This window comes from Jatropha curcas, chromosome 9 (genome assembly GCF_041381405.1).
Source record: "Jatropha curcas cultivar XTBG-Jc1 chromosome 9, XTBG_Jcur_1.0, whole genome shotgun sequence".
NCBI classification, from domain to species: domain Eukaryota; kingdom Viridiplantae; phylum Streptophyta; class Magnoliopsida; order Malpighiales; family Euphorbiaceae; genus Jatropha; species Jatropha curcas.
In genome coordinates, this window is record NC_143159.1 from 3179784 (window position 1) to 3206084 (window position 26301).

At 36.7% G+C, this 26301-nt stretch overlaps 6 protein-coding genes across 6 annotated transcripts; 2 read left to right on the forward strand and 4 right to left on the reverse strand.

Annotated features, from left to right (window-relative positions):
• The first annotated feature begins 7137 nt into the window (after window positions 1-7137).
• ASPGB1 (N-terminal nucleophile aminohydrolases (Ntn hydrolases) superfamily protein) lies at window positions 7138-9275 on the forward strand. Its single transcript, XM_012212901.4, has 4 exons — window positions 7138-7392; window positions 7773-8006; window positions 8346-8432; window positions 8528-9275. Exons 1-4 carry the CDS (start codon window positions 7231-7233, stop codon window positions 9026-9028), a joined length of 984 nt encoding a protein of 327 aa, XP_012068291.1. The 5' UTR covers window positions 7138-7230; the 3' UTR covers window positions 9029-9275.
• Window positions 9276-9340: 65 nt separating this feature from the next.
• On the reverse strand, window positions 9341-10037 carry LOC149493450 (uncharacterized). Its single transcript, XM_089725790.1, has 2 exons — window positions 9888-10037; window positions 9341-9790 (listed from the first exon to the last, which is right to left on the reverse strand). The coding sequence occupies exons 1-2, from the start codon at window positions 9897-9899 to the stop codon at window positions 9539-9541; spliced, it is 264 nt and encodes an 87-aa protein (XP_089581916.1). The 5' UTR covers window positions 9900-10037; the 3' UTR covers window positions 9341-9538.
• A 227-nt stretch (window positions 10038-10264) lies between these two features.
• LOC105630908 (D-3-phosphoglycerate dehydrogenase 3, chloroplastic) lies at window positions 10265-13256 on the reverse strand. The gene is made up of 5 exons (XM_012212898.4): window positions 12520-13256; window positions 11654-12030; window positions 11463-11573; window positions 11278-11373; window positions 10265-11104 (listed from the first exon to the last, which is right to left on the reverse strand). The coding sequence occupies exons 1-5, from the start codon at window positions 13061-13063 to the stop codon at window positions 10433-10435; spliced, it is 1800 nt and encodes a 599-aa protein (XP_012068288.1). The 5' UTR covers window positions 13064-13256; the 3' UTR covers window positions 10265-10432.
• A 553-nt stretch (window positions 13257-13809) lies between these two features.
• On the reverse strand, window positions 13810-15404 carry LOC105630907 (putative carbohydrate esterase At4g34215). Its single transcript, XM_012212897.4, has 2 exons — window positions 14623-15404; window positions 13810-14168 (listed from the first exon to the last, which is right to left on the reverse strand). Exons 1-2 carry the CDS (start codon window positions 15220-15222, stop codon window positions 13965-13967), a joined length of 804 nt encoding a protein of 267 aa, XP_012068287.1. The 5' UTR covers window positions 15223-15404; the 3' UTR covers window positions 13810-13964.
• A 424-nt stretch (window positions 15405-15828) lies between these two features.
• On the reverse strand, window positions 15829-17476 carry LOC105630906 (putative carbohydrate esterase At4g34215). Its single transcript, XM_012212896.4, has 2 exons — window positions 16710-17476; window positions 15829-16432 (listed from the first exon to the last, which is right to left on the reverse strand). Exons 1-2 carry the CDS (start codon window positions 17301-17303, stop codon window positions 16121-16123), a joined length of 906 nt encoding a protein of 301 aa, XP_012068286.1. The 5' UTR covers window positions 17304-17476; the 3' UTR covers window positions 15829-16120.
• Window positions 17477-24221: 6745 nt separating this feature from the next.
• LOC105630904 (transcription factor MYB44-like) lies at window positions 24222-25495 on the forward strand. Its single transcript, NM_001308783.1, is given in 3 exon segments — window positions 24222-24318; window positions 24320-24335; window positions 24338-25495. Coding segments are annotated over 3 exon segments (939 nt in total). The 5' UTR covers window positions 24222-24293; the 3' UTR covers window positions 25236-25495.
• The last annotated feature ends 806 nt before the right edge of the window (window positions 25496-26301 follow it).

Sequence of the window (26301 nt, forward strand, 5' to 3'; positions counted from 1 at the left end):
ATTATAATGCTTCGAAAAGCGAAACATAAAAAAATATATTTACATGCCAAATTGAATATTACCGCCAAAATACAGCAAGGAGCCTAACAAATTGAAGAAAAGCACCGAAGTCAGTTGGACTCCACAACAAACTTTTCCACGTGTCACGAGTAGTTAGAAAATTAGTTTGAGAGTTAGTTTCCTCCACATATAAAGCTAGCTTAATTAGTTGTCCTGTAATATAACAACAATTATACATTTTTTTTTTCAAATCATAATTTTCTTTTCAAATAAGATAGTTCATATTAGTAAATATAACTCGTCTCCCTTGTAAATTGTTTAATTTTTTTTTTTCCATTTCTTTTTAGTGGAAAATCCTTATTCTTTGTTGATGGATTGACAAAATGAATACTCTATACAATAAAGCTCTCTTGATATTATTGATGTTGTCCAGCTTGATAGATCTTGATGAAGAAGGAATCGGTTTAATTGACAGTAATACATACAATTCGATACCCCTTCGAAGGCAAGGGGCGTCCGTGCCTTTGTGGGACATTTTGGGTTTTTTCATTTTATTTCATTTTTTTTTAGTTTTACGTTGACAAGTAAGGGAAAACTATTTACAGAAACACGTGATGGGAATCTTTTGGACGTCAGGACAAAAGTGTCCACATTTATTGGGGGGAGTGAGATAGAGTATCTTGCAAGATTCCACCCACTGCGTGGGAAGATGTGACAGCCACCAATGCCTACTTTTCAATTCCCAGTTTTCCTGCACGAGATTCAAAAGTTGTTTGACAATGGGATCTGCATAATCCTCCATTCCACCAGCTCTACCCTACTCCTACGCAACACGCACCTTCATTTTTTTGGGAATAAGATGTCCCTTAGGTTAGGAATAAAACAATTATTATGCTAATTTATTTCGTTAGTATGGATTAAACAATTTTTTTTTTTAAGAGTAAAACTCATAGTCTTTTATTCATTATCATAAATCTCAGACAAACAATGAAGAATATAATTCCAGATACGTAGATGCGCAAAGTGAATAAAAGCTCGAGCTAGGGTATGAGCTTTTAAATTCACTTGCGTACGAATCCTTAAACAATTATTATAGCACTCTTTATTACTTACAAAATCAAACCTTGGAAGCAATAGAAAAAAAATCCTTAAACAAAAAAAAAAAAAAAAACGCTTCTTATTTTGTAGTAAATTAAAACTGAAATTAATATCCCAATAGTAAGAAAAATATTGATCAACAAGGTGGGAAATATTCAATGTAGTTTTTAAATTTTCACTCGTATATATAATATATAAAAATAATTTTAATATGAAAGGATATGGATAATAGTTAGAAACTAAACTTAATTACTTATTCTTTATCTCTAGGCAGGCATGAATTCCTTGTTCAATTTGATACGTGATCAACATGTTGATAATAATGTTTAAATAATTGAGTCTGTTTATGCACATCCAATGGCTCCAACTCGTCCCTTACACATCAAATCCATCCAATCACCAATGCTTATCGCTTCATCAATCAAATTAAGGAACCGGCTTCTGTGGGACCCTTCCAGTTTTCCTTTTTCTTTTCTTTTCTTTTGAGAATCAAGCAAATTGTGAATTTCCTTTTACTTTAAATCCGCCGCTACTTTCATTTTCTACAACCAAATAGAAATTGTCTTGTCGTCTACTTCCGAGTAATTGGATCCGTTGCTTTATTATTTATTCCACTATTAAAAATAGTAGGTATATTAAGAGAGCAATACAAAAATAGTAGTACTCCAACTGTTTTTTAAAAACACACCATAATATTTTTTTCATTATTTTTCTCTTCCCTAATTTTAGAAAACCCTTCCTAAAACTAGATAACTCTCTCTATATATATTTTTTTTCTTCCTTTTTGCTGTGTATTGCTTGAGGCTTCGCTACCTCTATTTATAGGAGAGGTTACGAGAGAGCCGTGTATAACTCATTCACGGCTCTCCATTTTGTCAAAAGAATTGCATGCCTTGTTAGACTTTTCCTTTTCTTTTTTTTTCTTTCTTCAAAGAACACGTTTTCCTTCTTTTTTTTTTTCTTTTTCAAAGCATGTGGGTCCCACATGTCGGAGGGACCCACAACAATTCTCCCCCTCCTGACGACATGATGGGACTCTCCATTTCTGCCGCTTTGACACACAGCTTGGACTTCTCCTTTTGCCTCAGTTGTTAACAAAGCAACTCACTTCTGTAATCTTGATTGCCACGACATAGCTCCCCCTACAAATGTGATTGGATATCCTGAAAATTCATTTCACTACAGTCCAATGTTTCTTTTCAGGATTTGAAAGAAACCGACTCACTACTCCAACTGAGTGAGCAATATCTGGCCGTGTACAAACCATGGCATTCATCAAGCTTTCAACTGCTAAAGCATATGGAATCTTTTCCATTTGTTCTTTCTCTCCATCCGTAGAAGGGCATTGTTTAGAACTCAATTTAAAGTGATTAGTAAGAGGACAACTAACTGCTTTAGCGTTTTCCATTCTAAAACTTTGAAGTATTTTCTCAATGTACTTCTCCTGTGACAACCATAATTTCTTGGCTCTTTGATTCCTTGTAATCTTCATGCCAAGAATCTGCTTTGCTGGTCCCAAATCTTTTATAGCAAAAGACTTACTTAACTGTTTCTTCAAGCTATTAATTTTGACCAACAGTCACCATATCAACCACATAAAGCAAAAACAATGTAGTCATCATCAGAGAATTTCTTCATAGAAACATAGTGATCTAAAGTAGTCTTTCTGAAGCCTTGCTCCCCCATAACAGACTCAAACTTCTTGTATCACTGTCTCAGTACCTGCTTCAAGCTATAAATCTCTTCCTCAATTTGCAAACACAATCCTGTTTTTCTACGAAATCCTCTGGTTGATCCATGTATATTTCTTCTTCCAAATCTCCATGTAGGAAGGTAGTCTTTCCATCCATTTGCTCAATTTCCAGCTCAAAACTGGCGGCCATTCCGAGCAGTGTTCGAATGAATGTCATTTTCACAACTGGTGAAAAGATCAAAATCAATACCCTTTCTTTGATTGAATCCTTTCATAATCAGTCTAGCTTTGAATCGTGATTGGGAGCTGTGTTCTTCCTGTTTGATCCTGAACACCCATTTGTTCTTCAAAGCTTTCTTGCCTTTAGGCAACTTCACCAACTCAAATGTTTCATCCTCATGTAAGGACTTCATTTCGTATTGCATGGCTTCAATCCGGTTCCTCTTGTGTTCATTTTCCTAGCTTCTTCAAAGCTTTCAGGTTCTCCCCCGTCTGTCATTAGTACATATACTCATTGACTGGATATCTAGTAGATGGTTGTCAGACTCTACTAGATCTTCTTAATGTTTGAGAACCTTCCGGTGTTGGTGGTTAAACATTAACACCATAATCTTCATCTGGTTTAGTCTGATTAGGAACTTCTGGATTTTTTAATTCTGGCACTTGTTCTTATGGAACATTTTCTTCATCTCCAATTTTTCTGCGTTCTATTGGAGGGACTCTCTGTATGTCTATTAAGTTTTCATCAGATCTATTGGCACTTTGCTTCGATATTCTTCAATAGTCTGATCTTCAACAAATATAGCATCACGATTTCTTATAATCGTCTTCTCGATTGGGTCATAAAACCTATAGCCACATTGGTCTTGACCATAGCTAGTGAATACACATCATCTAGTCTTGACATCTAGCTTAGACCGTTCATCCTTCAGGATATGCACGAAGGCTTTGCAACCAAACACTCGCAAATGATCATAGGAACATCATTTCCTAACCATACTCTCTCTGGAGTATCATACTGTAGAGGGAAATAGAGTGAACAGCGAACTGTTGTGAGTAACGCTTCACCCCAAATCTTTTAGACAACTTTGCATGTGAGAGTAAACATCTGACTCTCTCCATCAATTTTCTATTCATCCTCTCAGCCAAACTGTTCAGTTGCGGCGTCTTGGGATGTGTCGTTGGATGTCGAATGCCATCATGCTCTTTGCAGAAAGCATCAAATGGCCCAGTGTATTCTCCACCATTATCTATCCTGATACACTTCAGCTTCTTGCCTGTCTGTCTCTCAACCAGGTTTAGAAGACTTCAACGTGTATATCCAGGTCTTCCTAGAATGGTCATCGATAGATATCACAAAATATTGATTTCCACCATATGACATTGTCAATGGTCCACACAAATCTGAACGAATCAGAATTAATGCATTCTTCATTTTAGAAGGAGGGGTAATCTTGAAAGCTACTCTGTTTAGCTTTCCCGCCATACAATTAGGACACTTGTCTAAGTGAACTTCATCCAATCCAGGTAGTACGTTCTTTCTTGCTAGAGTTTTCTTACTCATGTGGCGCAGTCGTTTATGCCACAATTCAACTGTACTGTCATTCTCCGCTACACTCAAAGTGTCTTAGGAGAGTTTCGCATACATCACGTACAGCTTTCGGTCTTTAGCTACCACAAATGAACCTTTTGTGAGCTTCCACTGACCATTTTTGAAGGTGCTACAGAAACCTTCATCATCAAATCTGCCAACCGAGATTTGGACGCATGCTCGAAAGCCTATTCCTCATCAGTCTTGTCTTCCGGTTTAGTTGAACTAAACACAGGCAAATGCATTTTGATTACCATTAGGAGATCTCTTATTTTTCCATATATGGTAATTCCCGCTATTTAGACTGATCATTTTGCTTGTTCATTTTGTCTTGCGCAGAAAATCATCACTAACATAAACCGTATACGTGAACAGTAGTATACGTGAATAGTGACCATGAATAGTAATAATATACTCGAATAGTAACTGTATGCATGAATAGTAACTGTACACGTGAATAGTACCATGCGTGAATAGTGCTGGGCTTACTTGAAACGGACTCAGCAACAGTAACACCAATAGTATTTTTGAGTTACTATTTTACTATTCATCACTAAGTCAATTCTGCAACGTCTTTCCGAGCGGACAGCACCAATGGACTCATCGTAATTTTCTCTTCATCATGGTATATTTATTTTCAAAATATATCCACGGATTCGTTACCGCTATCTGACCGGCTGGACCTGCCGAAACCTTCGGCTCTGATACTACTTGTTAGGCATCAGCTCTGATATCAGTTTTTGGGCATCAGCTCTGATACCACTTGTTGGGCCCTCTCAACCAATTAAGAGAAAATTAATGTAGCGGAAAAATAGAAATGGGACACAGAGAAATTTACATGGTTCACCCTCAACTGTTTAGAGCTACGTCCACGGGACAAACTCCGAATAATTCTTCCACTATTAAAAATAGTAGGTACACCAAGAGAGCAATACAAAAATAGTGGTACTCCAAGTGTTTTCCAAAAACACACCATAATATTTTCCTCACTATTTTTCTCTCCCCTAATTTTAGAAAACCCTTCCTAAAACTAGATAACTCTCTCTATATATTTTTTTTTCTTCCTTTTTGCTGTGTATTGCTTGAGGCTTCGCTATCTCTATTTATAGGAGAGGTTACGAGAGAGCCGTGTATAACTCATTCACGGCTCTCCTTTTTGTCAAAAGAATTACATGCCTTGTTAGACTTTTCCTTTTCTTTTTTTTTTCTTTCCTCAAATAACACGTTTCCTTTTTTTTCTTTTTCAAAGCATGTGAGTCCCATATGTCGGAGGGACCCACAACAATTTGAAGGGGTGAAAATGTCAGAACCTTAAAAAACAATATTATCAGGACGACAGCTGTTTCATTTTAATACATGACGTGATAGATTATTTAAAGAACACGATTTCCTTTTTTTTTTTTTTTTTCAAAGCATGTGAGTTTCACATGTCGGAGGGACCCACAATAATTTGAAGGGGTGAAAATGTCAGAACCTTAAAAACAATATTACCAGGACGATGGCCGTTTCATTTTAATACCTAACCTGATAGATTCTTCAAGTACTGTAGTTAACCATTTGATCAAAAAGGACAAAATTTTAAAACATTTCAGAGTTGCAGAGCAAAACTCAGTAGGATATTTATTCACGTCCTAACAATAAAATATTAATCTCTGCGAATCCAACTGAGCATGTATTGTCAATTGCTTGAAGACTTATTTCAATTTCCAAAGTGACAGACTAATAAAAATAATAATGGCAAAATTGTAATATCAGTAGAAAATTAATGTCGAGCATTGCATATATCTTATTTAAAATATAATATGTTCTAGAAAATTGGATAGAAGTTAATCAATTGTAATTTTATTGGAGGAATTGATAAAAAGAGTGAAAGAAGCAAATTTTTCCTTTGCAATGAATTAAGATTTACAAAAGCACTTAACTTTTAACCATGCCACTACATATTCAATTTAAATGCTACTAATATTTAGGATGGAGTGAGGAAAGAAAATATAAGTGGAAAATGATAAAAGAAGATATATAACTTTTTCTCATTTTAAATATGGATGTAAAATTTTGAAAGGACGGAAAACGAAAAATAAAATTACTTCCACCTGTTTTACAGCAATATCTCAAAAATAGTGAGAAAATAGAAGAGATTTTAAAGGAAAATAGTACTCTTTATGAGAAATTGCGAAAATAATTATGCACAAATTTATAAAGGGTAAGAATATAATTCTTAAAATAATTCATTTTCTTTGCTCTATAATTTGGAAATTTTCAAATTAAGAAAAATAATTTTATTTTCTTCTTTTATTTCTTTTTAATCCAATCTTAGGGTAAAGAAAAAAAGTAAAAATGAATAATATAATTACAATACTCCATTATTTTTCTTGCTTAAAAATTTTTCACTCTCATCCAAGCAAAGTGCAAGATTCTTCGCCATGCACATTGCTATATTCGTAAACATCAGCAGAACTGCATTTTCTCCGAGTAAAAACAGAACGGGTGAGACCGTAATTTCAACACATGCTGAAATTTAAAGTTTAAACTTTAAAACACGAAAACAACGCATAGAAACTGGCGCAAGACAAAGTCCCGCAACAAGTGGGCGTAGAGAGCCATGAGTCAGCAGGAACCAAAAATGAACTTCTTTCCCTTTATTATTTTTCTTTTTTTTTTTTTTAAAAAAAAGAAATTCTAAAACAGAAATCAAATAGAAATTAGAATCCAACACAGAGACACCGGGTGTCCCCAAAATGGCTATATAAAGTGGCAAACAATTTCCATTTGCACACAGAGAGAAAACACAACACACATACACCAAGGCAAATTCTAGAGCAAGAGCGAGAGAAATAGAAAGACAAAAATGGGTAAGTGGGCAATAGCAGTGCATGGAGGCGCTGGCGTGGATCCACATCTTCCACAACAGCGTCAAGAGGAGGCCAAACAACTCCTTGCTCGCTGCCTCAATCTCGGCATCTCCGCTCTTCGCTCCAACCTGCCTGCCATCGATGTCGTTGAACTTGTTGTATGTTCCTATTTTTAATTTTCTTGCATGTCCTTTCTTAGGATCTTATATTCACGATAAAGTCAAGACCTTTTCACTTTCATCACATATACCAGCTTTTTTCATTTATATTCTTACATTTTCCCATTAATCAAACAGGAGTGGAAGAAAGTCCACGATCTGTGTTTTCTTTTTCTTTTACGGTTCAATTAACATCCTTATAGTTCGCCTGGAATACATCTTCGAATATTAATTAATCTCTGTTTTTGCACTGCTTTTCATGGGTCTTGAAGGCTGACATGAAACTTTTGTCACTTTCACTAAAATTACCCGTGAAAGAACCTAAAAAGAACTTATTGGTAAATTTTTCCCCTGAAATCTTATTTTGTCCATTGTCACAGGTGCGAGAACTAGAAAGCGATCCTCTTTTTAATTCTGGCCGTGGGTCTGCTCTAACCGAGAAGGGAACGGTGGAGATGGAAGCCAGCATTATGGATGGGCCGAGAAGAAGATGCGGTGCGGTATCAGGTTTAACCACCGTTAAAAACCCCATCTCCCTTGCGCGGCTTGTAATGGATAGATCTCCTCATTCCTATCTTGCCTTCTCTGGAGCAGAAGAATTTGCCAGACAACAGGTTTACTCTTCCGTCCTTCCTTCCTACTGTATCATTAGACACTCTGACGTGTCGGAAAAGAAATTCATTTTTAATTGCAAATAACCACTCTTTTGGATTTATTAATTATTTTAATTTAATAATCGTCGTGGAGTGTCTGCGATTTTAATGGCTGCTCCTGTGATCATACAAAATAATTGGATCTCACAATCTATAGGTTTACAAATAGTTGTACAAATTAGAAATAATTATTTTTATTTAAGTACATATATATATATATATATATATATATATATATATATATATACATATATATAGATTCAATGGACATAGTCTTATTCTAAGAACAATTTGGAACAGGGTGTAGAGTTGGTGCAAAATGACTACTTTATCACCGATGAAAACGTGGGAATGCTGAAGTTGGCAAAGGAAGCTAACTCCATCTTGGTAATCACGATTACCCTTCTGTTAATTAGATATTAAAATTAAAAAAATCATGTGGATCCAATAATTGATGAATCACTTCTGGCCCAATATTACAGTTTGATTACAGAATCCCACTGGAGAGCTGCAGCGCCGGGGCCGCTGCGGCCATGGACGTTCCCTTGCAAATGAACGGTCTTCCAATCAGCGTATATGCGCCGGAGACAGTAGGTTGTGTGGTGGTTGATAAAGAAGGACGATGCGCTGCAGCCACGTCAACAGGGGGATTAATGAACAAAAAAAGCGGTCGAATTGGTGACTCGCCATTGATTGGGTCTGGAACTTACGCGTGTAACCTCTGTGGAATTTCATGCACAGGAGAAGGCGAAGCCATTATCCGTTCGACGCTGGCCCGTGATGTGGCGGCCGTGATGGAGTATAAGGGATTGGGATTACAAAAGGCTGTGGATTTTGTTATAAATGAACGGTTAGATGAAGGGAAAGCAGGGTTAATCGCGGTGTCCAGTAAAGGAGAGGTGGCTTGTAGGTCTAACGCTAATGGTATGTTTAGGGGATGCGCCACTGAAGATGGATTCATGGAGGTTGGCATTTGGAATTAGACTTTTATTTATATATTTTAAAGTTTTTTTAGGTTTTTTTCACGCTTTGGTGATGTGGCATATAAAGTTTGTTACTCTCTGTGCTCTGTTTTAGAGAAAGCAGAATGAAAATTACATGCAGTCGTTAGAAGAAAGAGCACTCTCTATCCAAAATCCAATTTCATGTCTAAATAACTTTCCAGTTTCTACCATAAAAATACCTCGTCATTTCCCATTTCAAAAAAAAAAAAAAAAAAAAAAAAAGAAAGCCTTGTCATTAGGCCGCTGGATTAGGGATAAAGTAGAATGAAATTGTTATCATTATTGTAAATCTAAATTTTAATGTGTAAATATGTATTATATTATACTGAAGACTTACATAATTTTTAGTAGTACACAATATTTGCTTAAACCAAACCAAAGCAGCTCTTAATGATTTTTCTTCCATAGCATTTACTGTTCTATTGGCTACCAAATATTTCACATATTATATAAAAGGAGCATACTCATATTATCTCTCTGCTTTATGAATCAATTGTTGGTGCTATCCTTGTCCTTGCCTCTACCCACGACAGCATCCTTAGCAGACCTTAAGGTATTTGTCACTGCAGCAGCTGTTCTCGCCAAGATGCCATCTCCGCTGCCGGAATCCCTCTTCTGGCGAGTAAGGTGAACCACCCCTACCTTCTCCTTGTTGGGTTCCTCTTGCGCTGCTGATGATCGGTAATCTACCGTATCCACCTTGGTTTCTATTGCACCTTCTTCGTTTACTCTTTCAGTTCCCTGCCAAAAAACAATGAAAAGACATTTAAAAAAAGTAATCCAACATAGAAATTAAATAAAGATGAACAACACTAAATTACTAATAATAATTTAATACTTGACTGTTCATATTGTTGTGGGAGTTTGAGATACCGAAAGCTATCACCGGTCTACCTACCCTTTCCTCATTCAAGACTTATACCCTTTGCTGATAGCGATACTTGAGGACACGTACGATATGCTGTGGCTGCTCCAGCTTTGCTTCATGACTGAGAGTCTCTGGCAGATGGACACGTTAAAATTTGTGCTCTTCAAAACTGCCAAACGCAAAGTAATTCTTTTTTGCACGGCAAAAAAACTTTCATATTAGGCAAGTAACAGTAATAGCTACGTAAAAAACAGAAAGCTTATCTCTTTCTCAGGCTTCTAACTTATAGAAAGGCCTTATGAAGTCCACTAGAGGCCCAAACACCTGAATGATCAATGGAGCAAAAGTACAGAAGCAAGCCTATTCTTCAATGAAAGGGTTATCTAATTACAAAATGAAACTCGACAAATGAATGTCAATTGATCAAAAGAACTATGAACACAACACCAATCAATCTTGAAATAATTACTAGCTAAGACGTTTTCCCAACACTGGGCATCATTTTGACTGTAAGACTATAACTTGACGAAAACAAATTCTTCAACAGCTGATACTTCGCCAATTCTCTTCAATGCTTGTTTGCTGGGTTCCTCATCTACACCAATAGTCATAACTGCCTGTTTTCGTGGAGTAATTCTCCCAACAGTCATGAAGCTTATATTTACATTCTCCTCACCAAGGATACTGCCGACTTTACCGATCATACCTGGTTGATCAACCTGTCTGCACAGTATGATGCTGCCTTCCAGGCTAACATCAACCCCAAACGATCCTACCATGGTAAGATGAGGCTTCCCATCTTTTACTCTTCCCTCCACTTTAATCTCACCAGACTCTGACATTGCGCTGGCAAATTTAGATTCAACATTGGCAATTTGAACCTGGATGAATTCTAGTGGACTTTCAGGTGAACCGTCCAATACAATGCGCTCTTCTGCTATCCTTATTCCTCTCTGTTTAGCAGTGAAATCAGCGTTTACCAGGTTCACAAAAACACTAGAGACAGGTTCAATTAAACCTTTGATAATCATGGCTCGAAGCAGTCGTGTATCTAGATCGTCTGGCCCTCTAGCAGAAGCATAAGTCACCTTCACTGATTTCACACCACTTCCACCTGCAACCAGTTGCACAGCCAGCCTCCCTAGCTTTTCTGCAAGTGTAACAAATGGTGCGAGTTCTGAAAGAACCTATCATCATGCGAAAAAGAAAAATTAAAAGGATACAGTTAGATTAACATAAAATAAGTCCTTATCTATTCCATAACCAGAAACAGAAAGCTGAAGATTCTCTACTTGATACATTACACCTGAAAGTCAATGCTTTCATGAAGTACAGTTAGAAAACATTACAGGAATGATACCTGAGCAGGAACCATAGGTGCATTCACTGCAGTGGCGGCAAGCTCCCCTTTCAAAGCCCCAACAACAGCTTCTGCTACTTCAATGGCCACACCTTCCTGATCAAAACCGAGCACCATCAAGCAAGTAATAGAATATTGTAAGTTAGCAAAGCATGCCTAGGGGTCAATTTGCTGGTCTAGCACACCTGCGCTTCTGCAGTGCTAGCACCAAGATGAGGAGTTACAGTCACATTTTCATGCAGCACCAACTTGCTATCCTTTGGTGGGGGTTCTTCAGTAAATACATCAAGAGCGGCCTGCAGAAATACTAAAGTTATTAAATGTCTGCTTTGCCATATAACTATGGTAAATGCACTTGGTAAACAAAACTAGGAACCTGAGCAACAATCCCAGAATCCAGAGCCCTAACTAGAGCTTCCTCATCAATGACTCCACCACGAGCGACATTGACAATTCGGACACCTTTCTTCATCTTTGAGAAAGTCTCATCATTGAACATTTTTGATGTAGCAGGGGTAAGGGGCATATGCAGAGAGATGAAATCGGCTGATGATATGGCTTCTTCAAAGCTTGTCAACTCCACACTTATGGCACGAGCCCGGTCTGCAGGGGCATAAGGATCATGTGCAATCACCTGCATACCAAGACCCTTGGCACGCCTAGCGACTTCTGATCCAACCTTTCCAAACCCTATCACAGCAAGTATCTTCCCCACAAGTGACACCCCTACATATTTGTTTCTCTGCCACTTGCCTGGAAAGCTCAAGGTATACTATGTTGTCATTTAGATGAAGTCAAAGCTAGGTTCAATTATCAAATAACTCTATTTATTGGACACAACATTCTGGCCATAATACCATAGACGTAATTGTAATTCTATATCTTAAATCATCATTCTGCACCATTCAATAGCAAATGTTATCAAAATAAATTAACTTTATGTCTTAGCTTTTGAAGAATATACAGGATCATTTAGCAATTATGAAACGGAAGTGTTACATTGCCAATTCTACAATGTGAACTGTAAAATACTTGCTATAGCTTGTTATTCACATTTATCTGCTCTAGTACACACATTCTTTTACAACAGGATGTTATTGAATTGTCCTTTTCTGTTTTAAAAAAAATCTAAAAGCAAGCAATCACGATACCTAAGATCACACAAACCAACTTAAGACTAGACATAGCACGCCAATTGCTCGAATAAATGCCTAAACGGAAGATCAAGAAGAATGCCCAAACCTGCTTTAACGGACGCATCAGCTTGCGCTATGTTTCTGGACATGGCAGTAAGCAATGCAATCGCATGCTCGGAAGCGGCAATGGTATTCGCTGTTGGCGCATTGACCACCAAACACCCGTGTTCAGTTGCTGCGGACAAATCAACATTGTCTATTCCAACACCAGCCCGACCCACGACCTTTAACCTCCCCCCAGACCGTTCAAACACCTCGCGAGTAACTTTAGTCCCACTCCTCACAATTAACGCATCACATAGTGAAATTTTAGTACATAATTCCTCTGGGCTAAGGTTATAAGAGCAGTCGACATTTGCAAATTTTCTGAGGAGTTCTAGGCCGGCATCTCCAAGCTTCTCGGCGACAAGGACGGTCGGCTTGGCGTCCAGCATAGCAGCAACAATTACGAGTCTTTTAGTGGTTCTGTTTTGGCATCGGCGAAAGTAGGCAGTGGTGAAAGGATAAGAGACGGAGTGTTTCCACGAGAAAGATGAAGTAGTTGGTTTATTTGGAGTGATCAAGAGGTTCCATGAAGAAGTAGCCGCCATTTTTAAAGGTAAAAACCTCTTTGCCTCGCTTCCTCTTCTCCTCTCTATATTACAACATCAACAGCATGAAATAGTATAGACTTATTCATGCTGACTCGATATCAAAAAGTGGGGTTATATGAAGAGATTACGCCCATTTGCTGGGGACTAAAATGCTGCCATGTCAGCGATGAAGATTGGATTAGCACTTAGCCCCTTGGCAGGAGGCTGTCGCCACCCATCATTAGCATATCCAACCAATCCAAGATTCTACGCAAGTAAATAATTGGGTTCGGTTTGGATACATGGCATTTTTTTTGTTCAACTTATGGGCTACGAGCCTCCGATTTAACAATTTTTGGTCGATTAAACTGGGATTACTCTTTATTTTTATATGTTTAATAATCAACAATAGCAATCATTCGCTTCAATTTCTATAGAGATTAAGGTTAGTAAGTTAAAATAAAAAAAAAATCATATTCGTCGGGTTAATTTATTTATTCGTTTCACAGCCAATAAGACATTACAGAGGTAGAGCTTGAATAGTATGAAATCCCAAAGGGCAAGGTGCATCTTAAGATAGGTTAATAGTACAATTCCAATCCGAGTCTGATGAGAAGCTTTAGATGTGCATTGGCACCTACATGTCATCACTCTATTTTCCACTTTCCTTGTACAATTTAATTTTCAATAATTGTAATAAACGCTTCACTCTAGCAAATCGTCTGTTTTTTTCTTAAATGATTAACTCCACCATGCCAGAAATATATATCGTGCCAACCAAAACGTAACCTGACAGCTTTTTACTAGTGTATTTATATAATCTTCAGGACATAACTAAATAAAGCTGTTACGTTGCAGTTAAAGATATTCAGACAATGACTTACACGGTAGATTGAGTCCATCATCAATAAAAATAAAATTAACGAAAATGAGCAAAAGAAGAAATATAGGCATTAGCGAACTTGAGACCAAGGCCAACCTCGGAGGTGGTAGTAAGGTGCAGGTTATCTGTTTTGAGATGCAATCCTTTGGCATCTATGCACTTCACATTTGGTAGTGTAATTGCTTGCTGACCTCTTCTTACTATCTCTACGTATTTGCCTTCTCCTGAAGCAAGCGCTACCTGTGCACAATACCACCAATACCATATTTTTAATATTTTAATTTAAAAAAAAAAAAGAAAAAAGATTCAATTATGTATAATATTTCTCAATTATTATGTTTTTTTTTTTTGGACAGTAGTTTTATGTTTTATTATATAAAATAAGTAAATGAACATAATTGCGTGGGCCAAAATTAGCAATAATCCAGGACTTGGCTGTTGACAATATGGTTCAGATTCATGTGAAACTATAGACCTAGTATTCCGTAAACAACACTTCAGAGTGTAAGACTGTCACGCTGTTTTCCACGTTAGCGTTTGGCAGCCTTTTGTCATGCCAGACCAAAATGAGCGCAACCGTTAATTGCTCAATCACTTTAGTAACTTTTTTTTGAATTGTTAATGATGACCACTTCCAATCCTTTAGAGCATTTGGTTCAGATTTTAATTAAGACATTAAAAATAATAAACTTACCTGGATTACAGGAAGAGAAGGGATATTAAGATCAGAACGCAAACTGACAATAAGCGTTTCCATTTTCTGCTTGTAAGCCACAGCATCTGCTTCCAAAACTGTATCGCTCTCTCCTTGGTACCATAGAAGAGCTCTAATGGTTCCACCAGACGAGCTCACTGAAACAGCAGCTCGACGAACCAACTCCTGATACAACCTCGTCCCTCTAGCCCACTCGCTGATTTTGGTCCCACCAATCGCATAAGGCACCAAACCCACCACCCTAATCCTTGAATCATTCGCTTTGATCCCATTGGCAAATGCCATACCAGGACCAATCCCACAAGTTTTGTTCAAATCAATGTCTGCTTGGAGTGGCTCACTCGCCTCTTCCCACTTCAGTTCACCGCTCAACCGGAGTATTGATGGGTTGGACTTGCACTGCGGTGGGATGTAGCCGTTCCATTTGCCATTATCGACACCACCTCTGCCCGCCATGTTGCTTTGGCCGGCTAGAATGAAGATGTCATTAGGAGATTGGCTATTTGCTAAACTGTGGGGTAATATGATCAGCAGCAACACATGAAGGAACCACAACAGCTTGGATAAGGAAATGGACATGGATTTTTGTGGAATTGAAAGGCCTACAAATAGAAAAAAGAGTATATATTTATATGCTCTGATGAATTGAGGAATTGTGTCGTGGGTTTTGCATTGCGAAATTTATAGGCTGCCGTTTTAAATTTTTATATGGGCTGTGGATAGGACATGGGAGTTGATAAGTCTTTCCTCGTTGTATGTTGCCATTTATCATATATTTATTTTAATTATAAATGCCTCCTACAATTGAAACTCAACCTTATGGGTATCCATCATATATTTATTTAATATTTAGAAATGTGTCAATATATAGATGGCAACAATAGGAATGGAGAAAATAAAATAAAATAATAAAATAATAAAAATGGAGGATATGAAAATTGCCCTGTATCTAACGCGAAGGAAATATATAGATGGCAAGAGCAATCATTACACACATTGGTTTGGATATTGGAATTACCATAATTAATAATTATACATTAATTAAGAAATTCATCCGTGTCCGTATTACAATTAAATTTTAAATATTATTCCAAAAGTAAAATCATACTATCATATTCATGCGGATACGTTTTAATACAAATAATCTGCTAATACATGACTAATTTAATTTGAATGCATATCACAAAAATATTAATTCCTTTAGAATTTTATTTACGTGAAAAAAGAAAAATAAAAAACAGAAAATACAAAACTTGTTATGTTTCACTAAAAGTGCGAAACTGCTACGGGCTGGTTATGTAAAGGGCTTTCTGAGTCCGAACATTTCTATGAATACAACCATGGCCCAACCTCACCTTATTCCCCCAAATCCACTTTCTTTTCAGCCATTGGCCCAATGTAGCAACTCATCATTGTTTAGCTAGAACTCGAGATTACAACATTTTTTACCGGATAAAAAAGTAAAACACTGTATTTGTTACAGGAGTTCTAAGGTAAAAATGAGAATAGATATTAATATAAGGCCTACCAAATGGTAGGATAACGAACAAGAAAGTCTTGTAGAAAAATTACTGTCACTGCTGGTGCGGATTGCGTTAGGAGGGGAGTGAAGAAATGCATTAGCCAGCGTCTGTCCAAGCTGAACCTGGGCCGGTGTGGTTAGGTGCAACCTATCTGGCTCCAGCGGCAGTCCCTTCGCATCAACGCATTTCACATTGGCAAGTTTAATTCCCAATTGAGTTTCTCTTATTGTCTCGGTAAACGGCCCCTCTGCCGATGCCAGAGCCACCTAATTTGCCAATTTAAAAATTTTCACTACCATTTCTTTACATTAGCTAATATGATTACACCCATCATTACAAGAAACAAAAGCTACTCTAAAATATTAACGTTTTGCCAAAATTGGTCTAAGATAAAATAACAAGAATCACATCCTAATTCCTACCAAAAACCAGGAAGAAACTTCAAACACACTTGAAAGGACAGCAACCAGATTAAATTATTGAGAATAACATAAAAATTATTGAGATCAAATAAGCAGTATTAGAAAATTAATGAATCCATACCTGGATTATTGGTAGCAACGGATATTGCAGATCGGATCGGAGTTCCAAGAAAAACTTCTCTAATCTGGATTTGTAAGAATCAGCATCCTCTCTATTTATTGTATCACTCTCTCCTTGATACCATAACATCGCTCTAAGAGCTCCACCGCTCCTCAAGGCCACCTGAGTTCGCCGCACCAACTGCTCATAAAGGAAACCTCCCTTCGCCCACTGACTTATATTTGTCCCTCCAATCGCACATGGCACCAGACCCAACACTCCAATGGTTGGGTCCTCGGTCAATATTGCATTAGCAAATGCCATCCCCGGTCCAACCCCATTGGTCTTGTTATAGTCAATATCAGCGTGAAGTGGTTCGTGGGCTGGGACCCATATGAGGTCGGCACTTAACCGGAAAATTGATGGGTTCGGCTGGCACTGAGGAGGGACAATGCCATCCCAGGTGGTCTTGCCTGTTTTCGTGTCGTTGATCACACCTCCTCGGCCGGCCATGTTGCTTTGTCCGGCGAGAATAAATATGTTTGTGGGTAGCTGTTGAGACGCGACGAAGCGAGTGGCTTGCGCTATAAGAGCCAACAAGAAGAAGGAAAGCATCCTTTGGGATCTCTCGCTTGTGCGCGGTTGGTGTAATGTCAAAAAAGTGAATCTCCCCTCCCGGCCTTTCTCTTTCTCATATCTCAGCCGATTTTAGAAGCAAAGTAGTTAGATTTCTCATGCGTTCTGATTGAACTTTCTTTATTTAATATTATATCTTATAAATTAATTAATCACAGACCACATGCTATTAGTTTATGTATATTACAAATTACAAAGAAGCAGTAGGTTTTAATTTACGATATCAATAATATAAAAAAAATACAAACATAAAATAAAGTAGCAACTTTGCATTTAAACAAAGTTAATTGATTTGGGATTCACATTTCATTTATAATATATTTATAGTTTTTGTTCTTCAGTGAGTTAATAATGTCATTTGAGCTTGTAATAAATATCCTGTATAATTCTTTGTAAAAAAAAAAAGGGAAGAAGAAGAAGAGTAGCTGTCCTTTGTCATGGTTTCTTCTGATAAACCATTTGCTTATAAAGAAAATAAAAAGTAAGACAGCTTTTTAACTAGGCCTATTCAATTTTTGATACGATGAGGAATAATGGCCCAACTTGGCAGATGGTCCTGGACACCAAACATTTATTCAAAATAAAAAAGTAAATCCTCCTACAAGGAATCAATATTATTTCAAGGTCCGTTAAACTTGCACGTTAATAAATTATTTTTTTTTTTTTTAAATTAAATTGTAAGTGTATCCATCAACGCAAAGCCGACCTTTTTATTCATTCACCTTTATGCAACGGCAGTGGCAGGCCCAAACAGCCGCCTGGCCAATGCAGAAACTGAAGCGCATCCACGTCCACATCCCAAGTACCCAACAACAAAATTCATTTCCGGTTCTATCTCAAACGGGTCAACCTATCAAAATTGTATTGCCAACCCTTTGACCCTCTAACCCATAACCAAAAAAACAAATAATAACAGAAGATATAGTTGCAAAATTGAATATTGATGGTGATAGAGACACCTTAGACTTTTGTTTATTTCAGCAAATCATTAATTCAATTTAACGTCTTATTAACGATTTACTTAAATAATACATACTATCAAACATAAACCTAAATGTTAGTTGTAATCCACTTTGATGATTACATATATATATATATATATAATAAGTACGTCTACTAATAAAAAACTATTGTTATTCCATTAAAACACAAACATCATCAATAATAACAATAATAATGACAAACGAAAAAGTTGGATGACTTGAAGGAAGACCCAATGGTTTGTATCAGTCCATTCATTCTTACCCTATTCTCAGATAGGTATATGACTTTATTTGAGCAGTCAATTCTTCAGTTGGGCCCTACCTCTCTTGTTCCTCTTCTTTACATTAAAAATTAAAGCACGAGAACCACGCCCTATTATTTTTTAGTTTCTCTCTTTTTCATCTTTTACAAAATACCCTTTTTTATCCCCTCAAATTTATCTACTTCTTCAATTGAATTCTTCTACTATCGATCTTATTTTCATTTACATTATTCTTCTATAAATTGTTTAAGTGGGAGGTTGAAAGTTTGACCAGCACTATTGCTTTGAGATATGAAACTCTTCCTTTCTGTGTATTGGTTGGTAGTTGGAGAATGATGGGATGTGATGGAGCTAACTACGCCAATAAATCGAAAGTCGGTTTAGGCATTTTTAATTTGGGTTTCTATATAACATAACAAAACTACAAAACCAGTCAATCAGTTTATCTTTAGCGAGTTGAGTAAAACTGGATATCACTCCGACCTTTTTTAAACATTGACTATAACTTAATTACGACCACAATTTTAACACTCTCTATAAGGCTTAAGCCATAATAATACACATAAAACATTTTCTAATACTACATTTGATTTCTCGCAACTCAAAAAATTTTGCTATTACGAGCAAATGCTGGTTTATCGAACCCGAATATGTTGACCAAAGTTTAGGAGAAGAGACGATATAGAATGAGCCGTACGATAATACCGCATCCTCTCTCTAACGTCAGGTGCTCTCCGATTCCCACCGTACGATGATGGATGGATGGATGGATGGATGCATGCATGCATGCATGCAGCAGCGGAAAATCATGGTAAAGGGGACCCACACTACACACACTCTATTTGCGAATGCCAAGAGTATGATTCTCTCTTGGAACTCGGTTAAGTGGGTTACAGCTGGCTTGCGTTGACGTGGCAACAGTTTTCAAAATACTGCGGTTAGGTCCGTTAAAGTCTGTGGCCCCCCATTACTGCCAGGTCACGCATAAAACGACAAATTAGGCATCAGCCCCACCTCCTTAACAGAAACAGTTCAATGGTACATGATTGAACCACATAAGGTGTCGGACGTTTGGTCATGATTGATTTGTCTACGTATTGTGTGTGCTGCCTTCCACCCAATACACCGTCTCTTTTGTCCAGTTACGGGAGCAAAACTACTTATAAACTGAACTAATTGAAACTTTTTTAAAAATTATTATTATTTTATTTTAAGTGAATTATTAAAAATACTTCCGTTTAAAAAAAAAATTAATCGTTTTGTGGATAAGGTGTGTTTATGTATCGGCAATAGGTAAATTTTTACCCGAAGACTCTAGCAACACGGCATGACAGATTGACAGTTACTATCTGGTTCGGTCTACGTGTGGCACTGCAACACCAATAATTCAAAAGGGGAAGGTCACCGTTTGCCACTGGACCAACAGTAAGTTCCACATGTTGGCAATTAAGAAATTAAAAATGTGCTTAATATAGTAATTAATCATACAAGTTAATCTAATTTGGTTATTCTTAGACCCACACGCGTAAAATATCTTGTGGGGTCTTTATAGCCGAATTGGTTTACTAAATTATACATATGGTGTTGTGGATTCAAGCAAGGCAGGCAGCCAGCAATGGCCACTTGCAATAAAATTATTGTCCCAATATGTGTGGTTCCTCTTTAGATCCACGGTTTATCGGGAGTAGCAATCGCAACTTTTGTTTATATTAGCTACTAAATTAAATCCAGTAGGGAATAATTAAATCGTGAGCTTCAAAGAAAGGAAACATCGTCCCTCTTTCTTAGGCCATGTGACTGATCATTCCTCTAACTAATACTAATACAAATCACATCCCTTAATCATATTCTCTAATTGCGGAATTGATATCCGTATTTCTTTGTACTTAAAGGTAGCACTTTCTAAGGACTGACACTGTGACCTATCGTCCCATAAAAAATTCTTTTTTTCATATTTAAAATATGGCAGCATTGAGAGAATCCGAGGCATTATAGTTGTTGCAAAAAGACGTGACCATCCTAGGGACCGATCTCTGCCCTCAAATATTGAACATCAGAAGAACCAATGCTAATAATGCACCCCTATATGATTGTACCTCAGCCCTTAGCCCTTGGGTTTGTTCGTTTAATTCAATAGCACATGTACATATACATCAGCTTCCTCTATTTACTTGCCAAATTACCAGAATTATGAGAATTTTTGTCAGCAATTTAATTGTTCCTTTCTATATGATTGATATGATACCCTTACTTTCCTTTCCTATTTCCAAAAAGGATACTCTTCTTCCTTATCCTGATTTTATCTATAACGCTAAGTTTCAATATTTTTCTCTATTTTTTACTTTTAATTTATAAGATTTATAATGCACGTATTGATTTAGATATTGATTAAATTTCTAATGCCCACGATTAATTAATCGGAATTGTTAAAATTTTCTCATTAATCTGTTAAATTTGCATTTAGAAATTTATTAATGAATTTAAATGGGGCAGAGTTTTCTTGAAATGATAAAGAGTTAAATTAATCTATGAACGCAGAACACAAGATTGTTGAAAGAGAGGAATGCAACTCACGTGAGGTGCGCTCGTGCGGAGGAGTGAGTCACGTGGAAGTACGGGAAGTAGACAAGGTTAGGTGGAAGTTGGGTGCGCGTGGCATGCGAGGGTAGTTGTGTATGGCAGAGAGATGTTATAGACAGCTGTCTCCCGCGTAACGACTGCATGTTGAAGAACGACAACGACACTCTCTTTCTATCCTTTCCCTCTTAATTCAACTTTCTGTTTCCAATTGCTTTTCTGTTTTTATTGTTCTTTTCTCCTCTCAAAAGCAACCCATCTCGTTTGTATATGTCTACGACTCGGTGACTGTGAGTCGTACAAATTGTTTATGATTTATCAACAAAATACTCGGTGAACCCAGGAAAATGTATCTTGTTTTCATTTTAAATATTAATTTCAATAGTTGTATTCAAACTTAATGGACCCTTAGTTTATAATTTATATGAATTAATTTTTGTTTTTTAATTTTGAGTAACACAACTAGCTATGGCCTTTCATTTTTTAATTTAGGTATATGAATCATGCTAACGTGCCATTTGTTATTATGCACATTTGTATTGCCATTTTTATTTACTTACTATTTTAAAATACAAGACTTGCCCATTTTTGATGTATGGGTAAACATACATCAAACTAGCACTTGCCATATAAAAGAACTGTCACAATTTGAAATTTTCTGGTATATACTTCGTGCTTCTTTCTTTTTTCTTTGCTCATGGAGTAAAAAAAATAACATAATTTAGTGAGTCCAACCCGTATATATCATGAAGGAATAAACTGTTTATACCTAAAAAAAATAAACTTTTTAGAAATATAATTGATTCGTTAAACACTTCAATTTTCAAAATTGAACCTGTTAAATGTTTTATTTCATTTTTTGAACACCTCAACTTATAAATTATATTGATTAGCCACTTATTAAATAATTAAAAAATATAAAAATATTATTATTCCAAAATTGTGTTAACCACGTATCAAATTAATATGTTATGTATAAAAATAAAAAATTTTAAAATTATTATTTTTAATATAAAATTATTACAAAAAGTGAAGTTTAAGTTGCCACAATTTTTTTATCCAAATTTAAGAATTAAACTACAGATTCCAACCAAAAAGTTCTTTGGAAGAAGCATACATATGTACAGTATAACATAATATACTTCCTCAACTTGGAAACTAAAGGGATTTGTAAATAGAAATCTTCTATTTTTTTCTTTTCATTTTGGTGGTCTTTTGATTATTGAAATTCAATTTATGAAAAATTATTATTATTTTTTTAAAAGGTAGAGTTATAAAGTAAATTTGAATGAATTGAACTGTTCAAAAAAAAAAGTAAATTTGAATGACGATAGAAGTAAAGTAGCATAATTGTAACAATAATTACTATTATATAATTTAAATTATTTTATTTTTATATAAATCTAATTTTTACACTGTTTAAAAGTAAAAAAAACTTTCTCATATTCACAAATTCATTTTTTTTTAAAAGAGTACGAACCAAATATTGAAATCTAATTTTTCCGATCTATTTTTTTTAAAAAAATTTGTTGACTATGATGTCAAAAAAAAAAAAAAAAAAAAAGAGTTAATTTTATAAATATATAATAAGCTAAAATTATTGGTACACATGAATATGGTAGCTAAGACTAATCTTTGCAACTATATATATAAATCAATTAGTTGAAGTCGTTTTTTTAAAAGGAGACTCTATTTTATAGTAATTAAAATTATATAAAGGATAAACAGTGCAGGTTACATACGTGTGATGTTGCAATTTCATTTTCAATTGAAATTAATGTGACTTTGAATTAAATGCACTTGTATTTGATTAGGTGGGAATTACAGACCAACTGTTTGGCATTTCAAATTTTTTTGTTCTTATTCAGTTTCGCTATTTGAATTTTAATTCCCTATAAAAGCATACCAGTGAAGTTATTACTATCGAGTAACAAAACAAATAAAAAGGAAAAGAAGAAGAGCTTTATACGACATCATTTCGAGGCAGCGTTTGTCTCAGAATTTGAATTCAAAGGAAAATGAACCAACCAAGAAACCCTCAAATATTATTAAATAATGCTAGCAAGACGGTGGAGTCGGTTTTGGCAGTTCAGAAACTGGGTGGTGCGTGACTGGCACGTGGCGGTACTGTAGAGACTAGGGAGTAGGCCGTTAAGAGGGTGGGTAATTGAGTGGGGCTAATTTGACAGCCTGGACTGACAGAATTGTAGTACCGTTCGTCCCCCGATTCTGCTTCTCAACTTTTGTCGTTTTCTGCGCCAGCTCATCAACTCCCGTGCGTCCTTTTCTCTCTCTCTCTCTCTCTCTCTATATTTTTCTTCTTTTCTAAATTTTTTAAGAAAAATATCCTTCACGTAAATGCTCTCCAGCCTGTCTCGGTCAAAGTCATCCCCCGCTCCCATCCATCTCCAACCGTACACTTCACTTCTTTTTTGAACATTTTCTTATAATAAGATAAACAACCATATTTTTCGTTATTTTTTAAATATATATTATGGAAAAAAAAATAACCCCCACCCACCCCTTTCCATTTATAACTTCCAAAACGGTCATTTAACTTTTTAAATACCGATATTTTGCACATGAGTTGGCACTGCTTCACCTTCCATTGTTTTAACTGCCTTACTTATACTTCAATTAATTAAAATGGGCTGTGTGCCATGTCATTTGCTGACTAAGAATTTTCAAATTTCTATTTTTTTAAATCAATTCAATCGAGACCGTCCATTGTTGCTTGTAGGTTGTGTGATTTGGTGTGAACCTGACGAGCCGTATTCTGGCAAACTGCAGATAAAATCCATTCTTTTTAAGAGTGGAGAGCGAGTTATTATACGTGTAAGCTTGAGCTATTATAAAGCGACGCGTGTCTATTTGACAGCTGTTTACTAGTAACTGCCTTGCCCGGAAGAATCCCCCACTCTCAACAGCTATGACCGGTCACTATAACCGGTTTGGCAAGTCATCCTTATCCCTTCCATATATATTACCCGCTCTACTTTCTTCCACTCTGTTCTCTCTTAAAAACTGAGAAGGTGAGGTTCCGCCTCCGCCAGCCACAAAGAAACCGTCCTCCTCATAGCAATTAATTTCAATACCTAGTTTATTTAATAGACATCTTCATTAGGATTTCGGGATTCTCGCAATCGATGGCTTCTGCGGCTAGAAAAGACGTTGATCGGATCAAAGGTCCTTGGAGTCCTGAAGAAGACGAGGCGTTACAGAGACTGGTCCAAAACTATGGCCCTAGAAATTGGTCTTTGATAAGCAAATCGATCCCTGGTCGATCTGGCAAGTCTTGCCGGTTGCGATGGTGCAACCAGCTCTCCCCTGAGGTCGAACACAGGCCTTTTACCGCTGACGAGGACGACACCATTATCAGAGCCCATGCCCGCTTTGGCAACAAGTGGGCTACCATCGCTCGCCTTCTCAATGGTCGCACCGACAACGCTATCAAAAACCACTGGAACTCTACTCTCAAGCGAAAATGCTCCTCTCTATCTGATGACTTAAACGACGACGTACAACAGCCTCTCAAAAGATCCGCCAGCGTCGGTGCGGGCACCAACATTTCGGGTCTTCACCTTAACCCGAGTAGTCCATCCGGATCCGATGTCAGCGACTCCAGCTTGCCTGGGATGGCTTCTTCCCCTGTTTACAGGCCCCTGGCGAGGACGGGTTCCCTTGTACCGCCCGGTCCATCAATCGATGCCACCTCTTCCACAACAGATCCACCGACCTCTTTGAGCCTCTCCCTTCCTGGATCCGATTCTTGCGAAGCCTCAAATCAGGTATCTGGTTCCGGGTCAGGATCCGGATTCAATCATGGACTAAGCCCAACGCATGTTGTACAGACACCGGCGATGCCCCCAGCTACTCTTCCAGTGCAGCAAGTTCCAGCGGTACAACAGAACTGTGTTGGGTTTGAGAAGCAGTTCTTTAATCCTGAGTTCTTGGCAGTGATGCAAGAGATGATAAGGAAGGAAGTGAGAAATTACATGTCAGGTATTGAACAGAATGGCATGTGCTTTCAAACTGAAGCCATTAGGAATGCTGTGGTTAAGAGAATTGGAATTAGCAGAATCGAGTAGTTGAACAGAGTAGCTTTTAGTGATCATGGTGATGATCCAAGCCGAGTCGACTCAGCAAGAATCGGAGACATAAAGAGATGATAGAAAAGAGGGGGGAGGGAGGGGGGAACGGTCGTCTTTGTTTCTTTAATTTGCTTTAATCGTTGCTTTATACAGAAGTAATAATTTTGGTAGTGTACAGTGGAACAAAAATGGTATTTAGAGGGTACTGTTTATGGGAGACGAAGAAGAGGATCTTAGATGAGTTATAAAAAAAAAAAGCAAAAAAAAAGGAGAAAAAAAAATCCTTTTTGAATATAGACTTCAGAAAAAAAAAAAAAAAAAAGAAAAATCTTTTGTGTTCTTTTATGTTTTTGATTTGTTTAATTATTCCTTTTATTTTGGACTCTAGATATTAAATTAAAGTAACAAAATAGTAAATAAGGGAATTGAAATTAACAGAAATAGAGGACAGACTGACAGGTTCAATTAACTGGTGACCAAGTTGGTTACAGTTGATAAACAGAAAGGACAACCGTTTTTGTTTGCACATAGTGAATCATAAACCAATAAAAGTGAAATGCCAGTTTTCTTGTCCTTTGGAACACAGAAATCTCAAGTGTGAATGAATAATTTTGTTTGTTAGTTGGGTTAGTAGGACTAGGAGAAACCAACTTGGGGAAAATGATTATGAGCCTGTTGTTGGCTGTAACCAAATGTTTTTGGTCATGTGCAAAAATTGAAAATACATGTTGGAAGTTTCCTTTTGGACTATTCAGCATTGCATTTTCTGCATCTAAATCGTGCTACCTCCTCCTCCTCCTCCTCCTTCCTTTACGTTGTGAGAATATAGGAATTGAACGTTGGATCACCAAACTAAATGCTTTAGCATATTCTGGAGATTTGCCTTCAATCATTTGTTTGTCATATATATTTACCCAGATAAATTGTAGGGCCTTCTAGAGGGACAAAAACAATTCTTTTAGCAATTTCATAACTCAAATAAATGCTCAGAGTGTAAAGAACCGTGATGTTAAAATTTAAAAACAAAAAAGTAATCTAATTGAATCTCCAAATACGCGGAAAA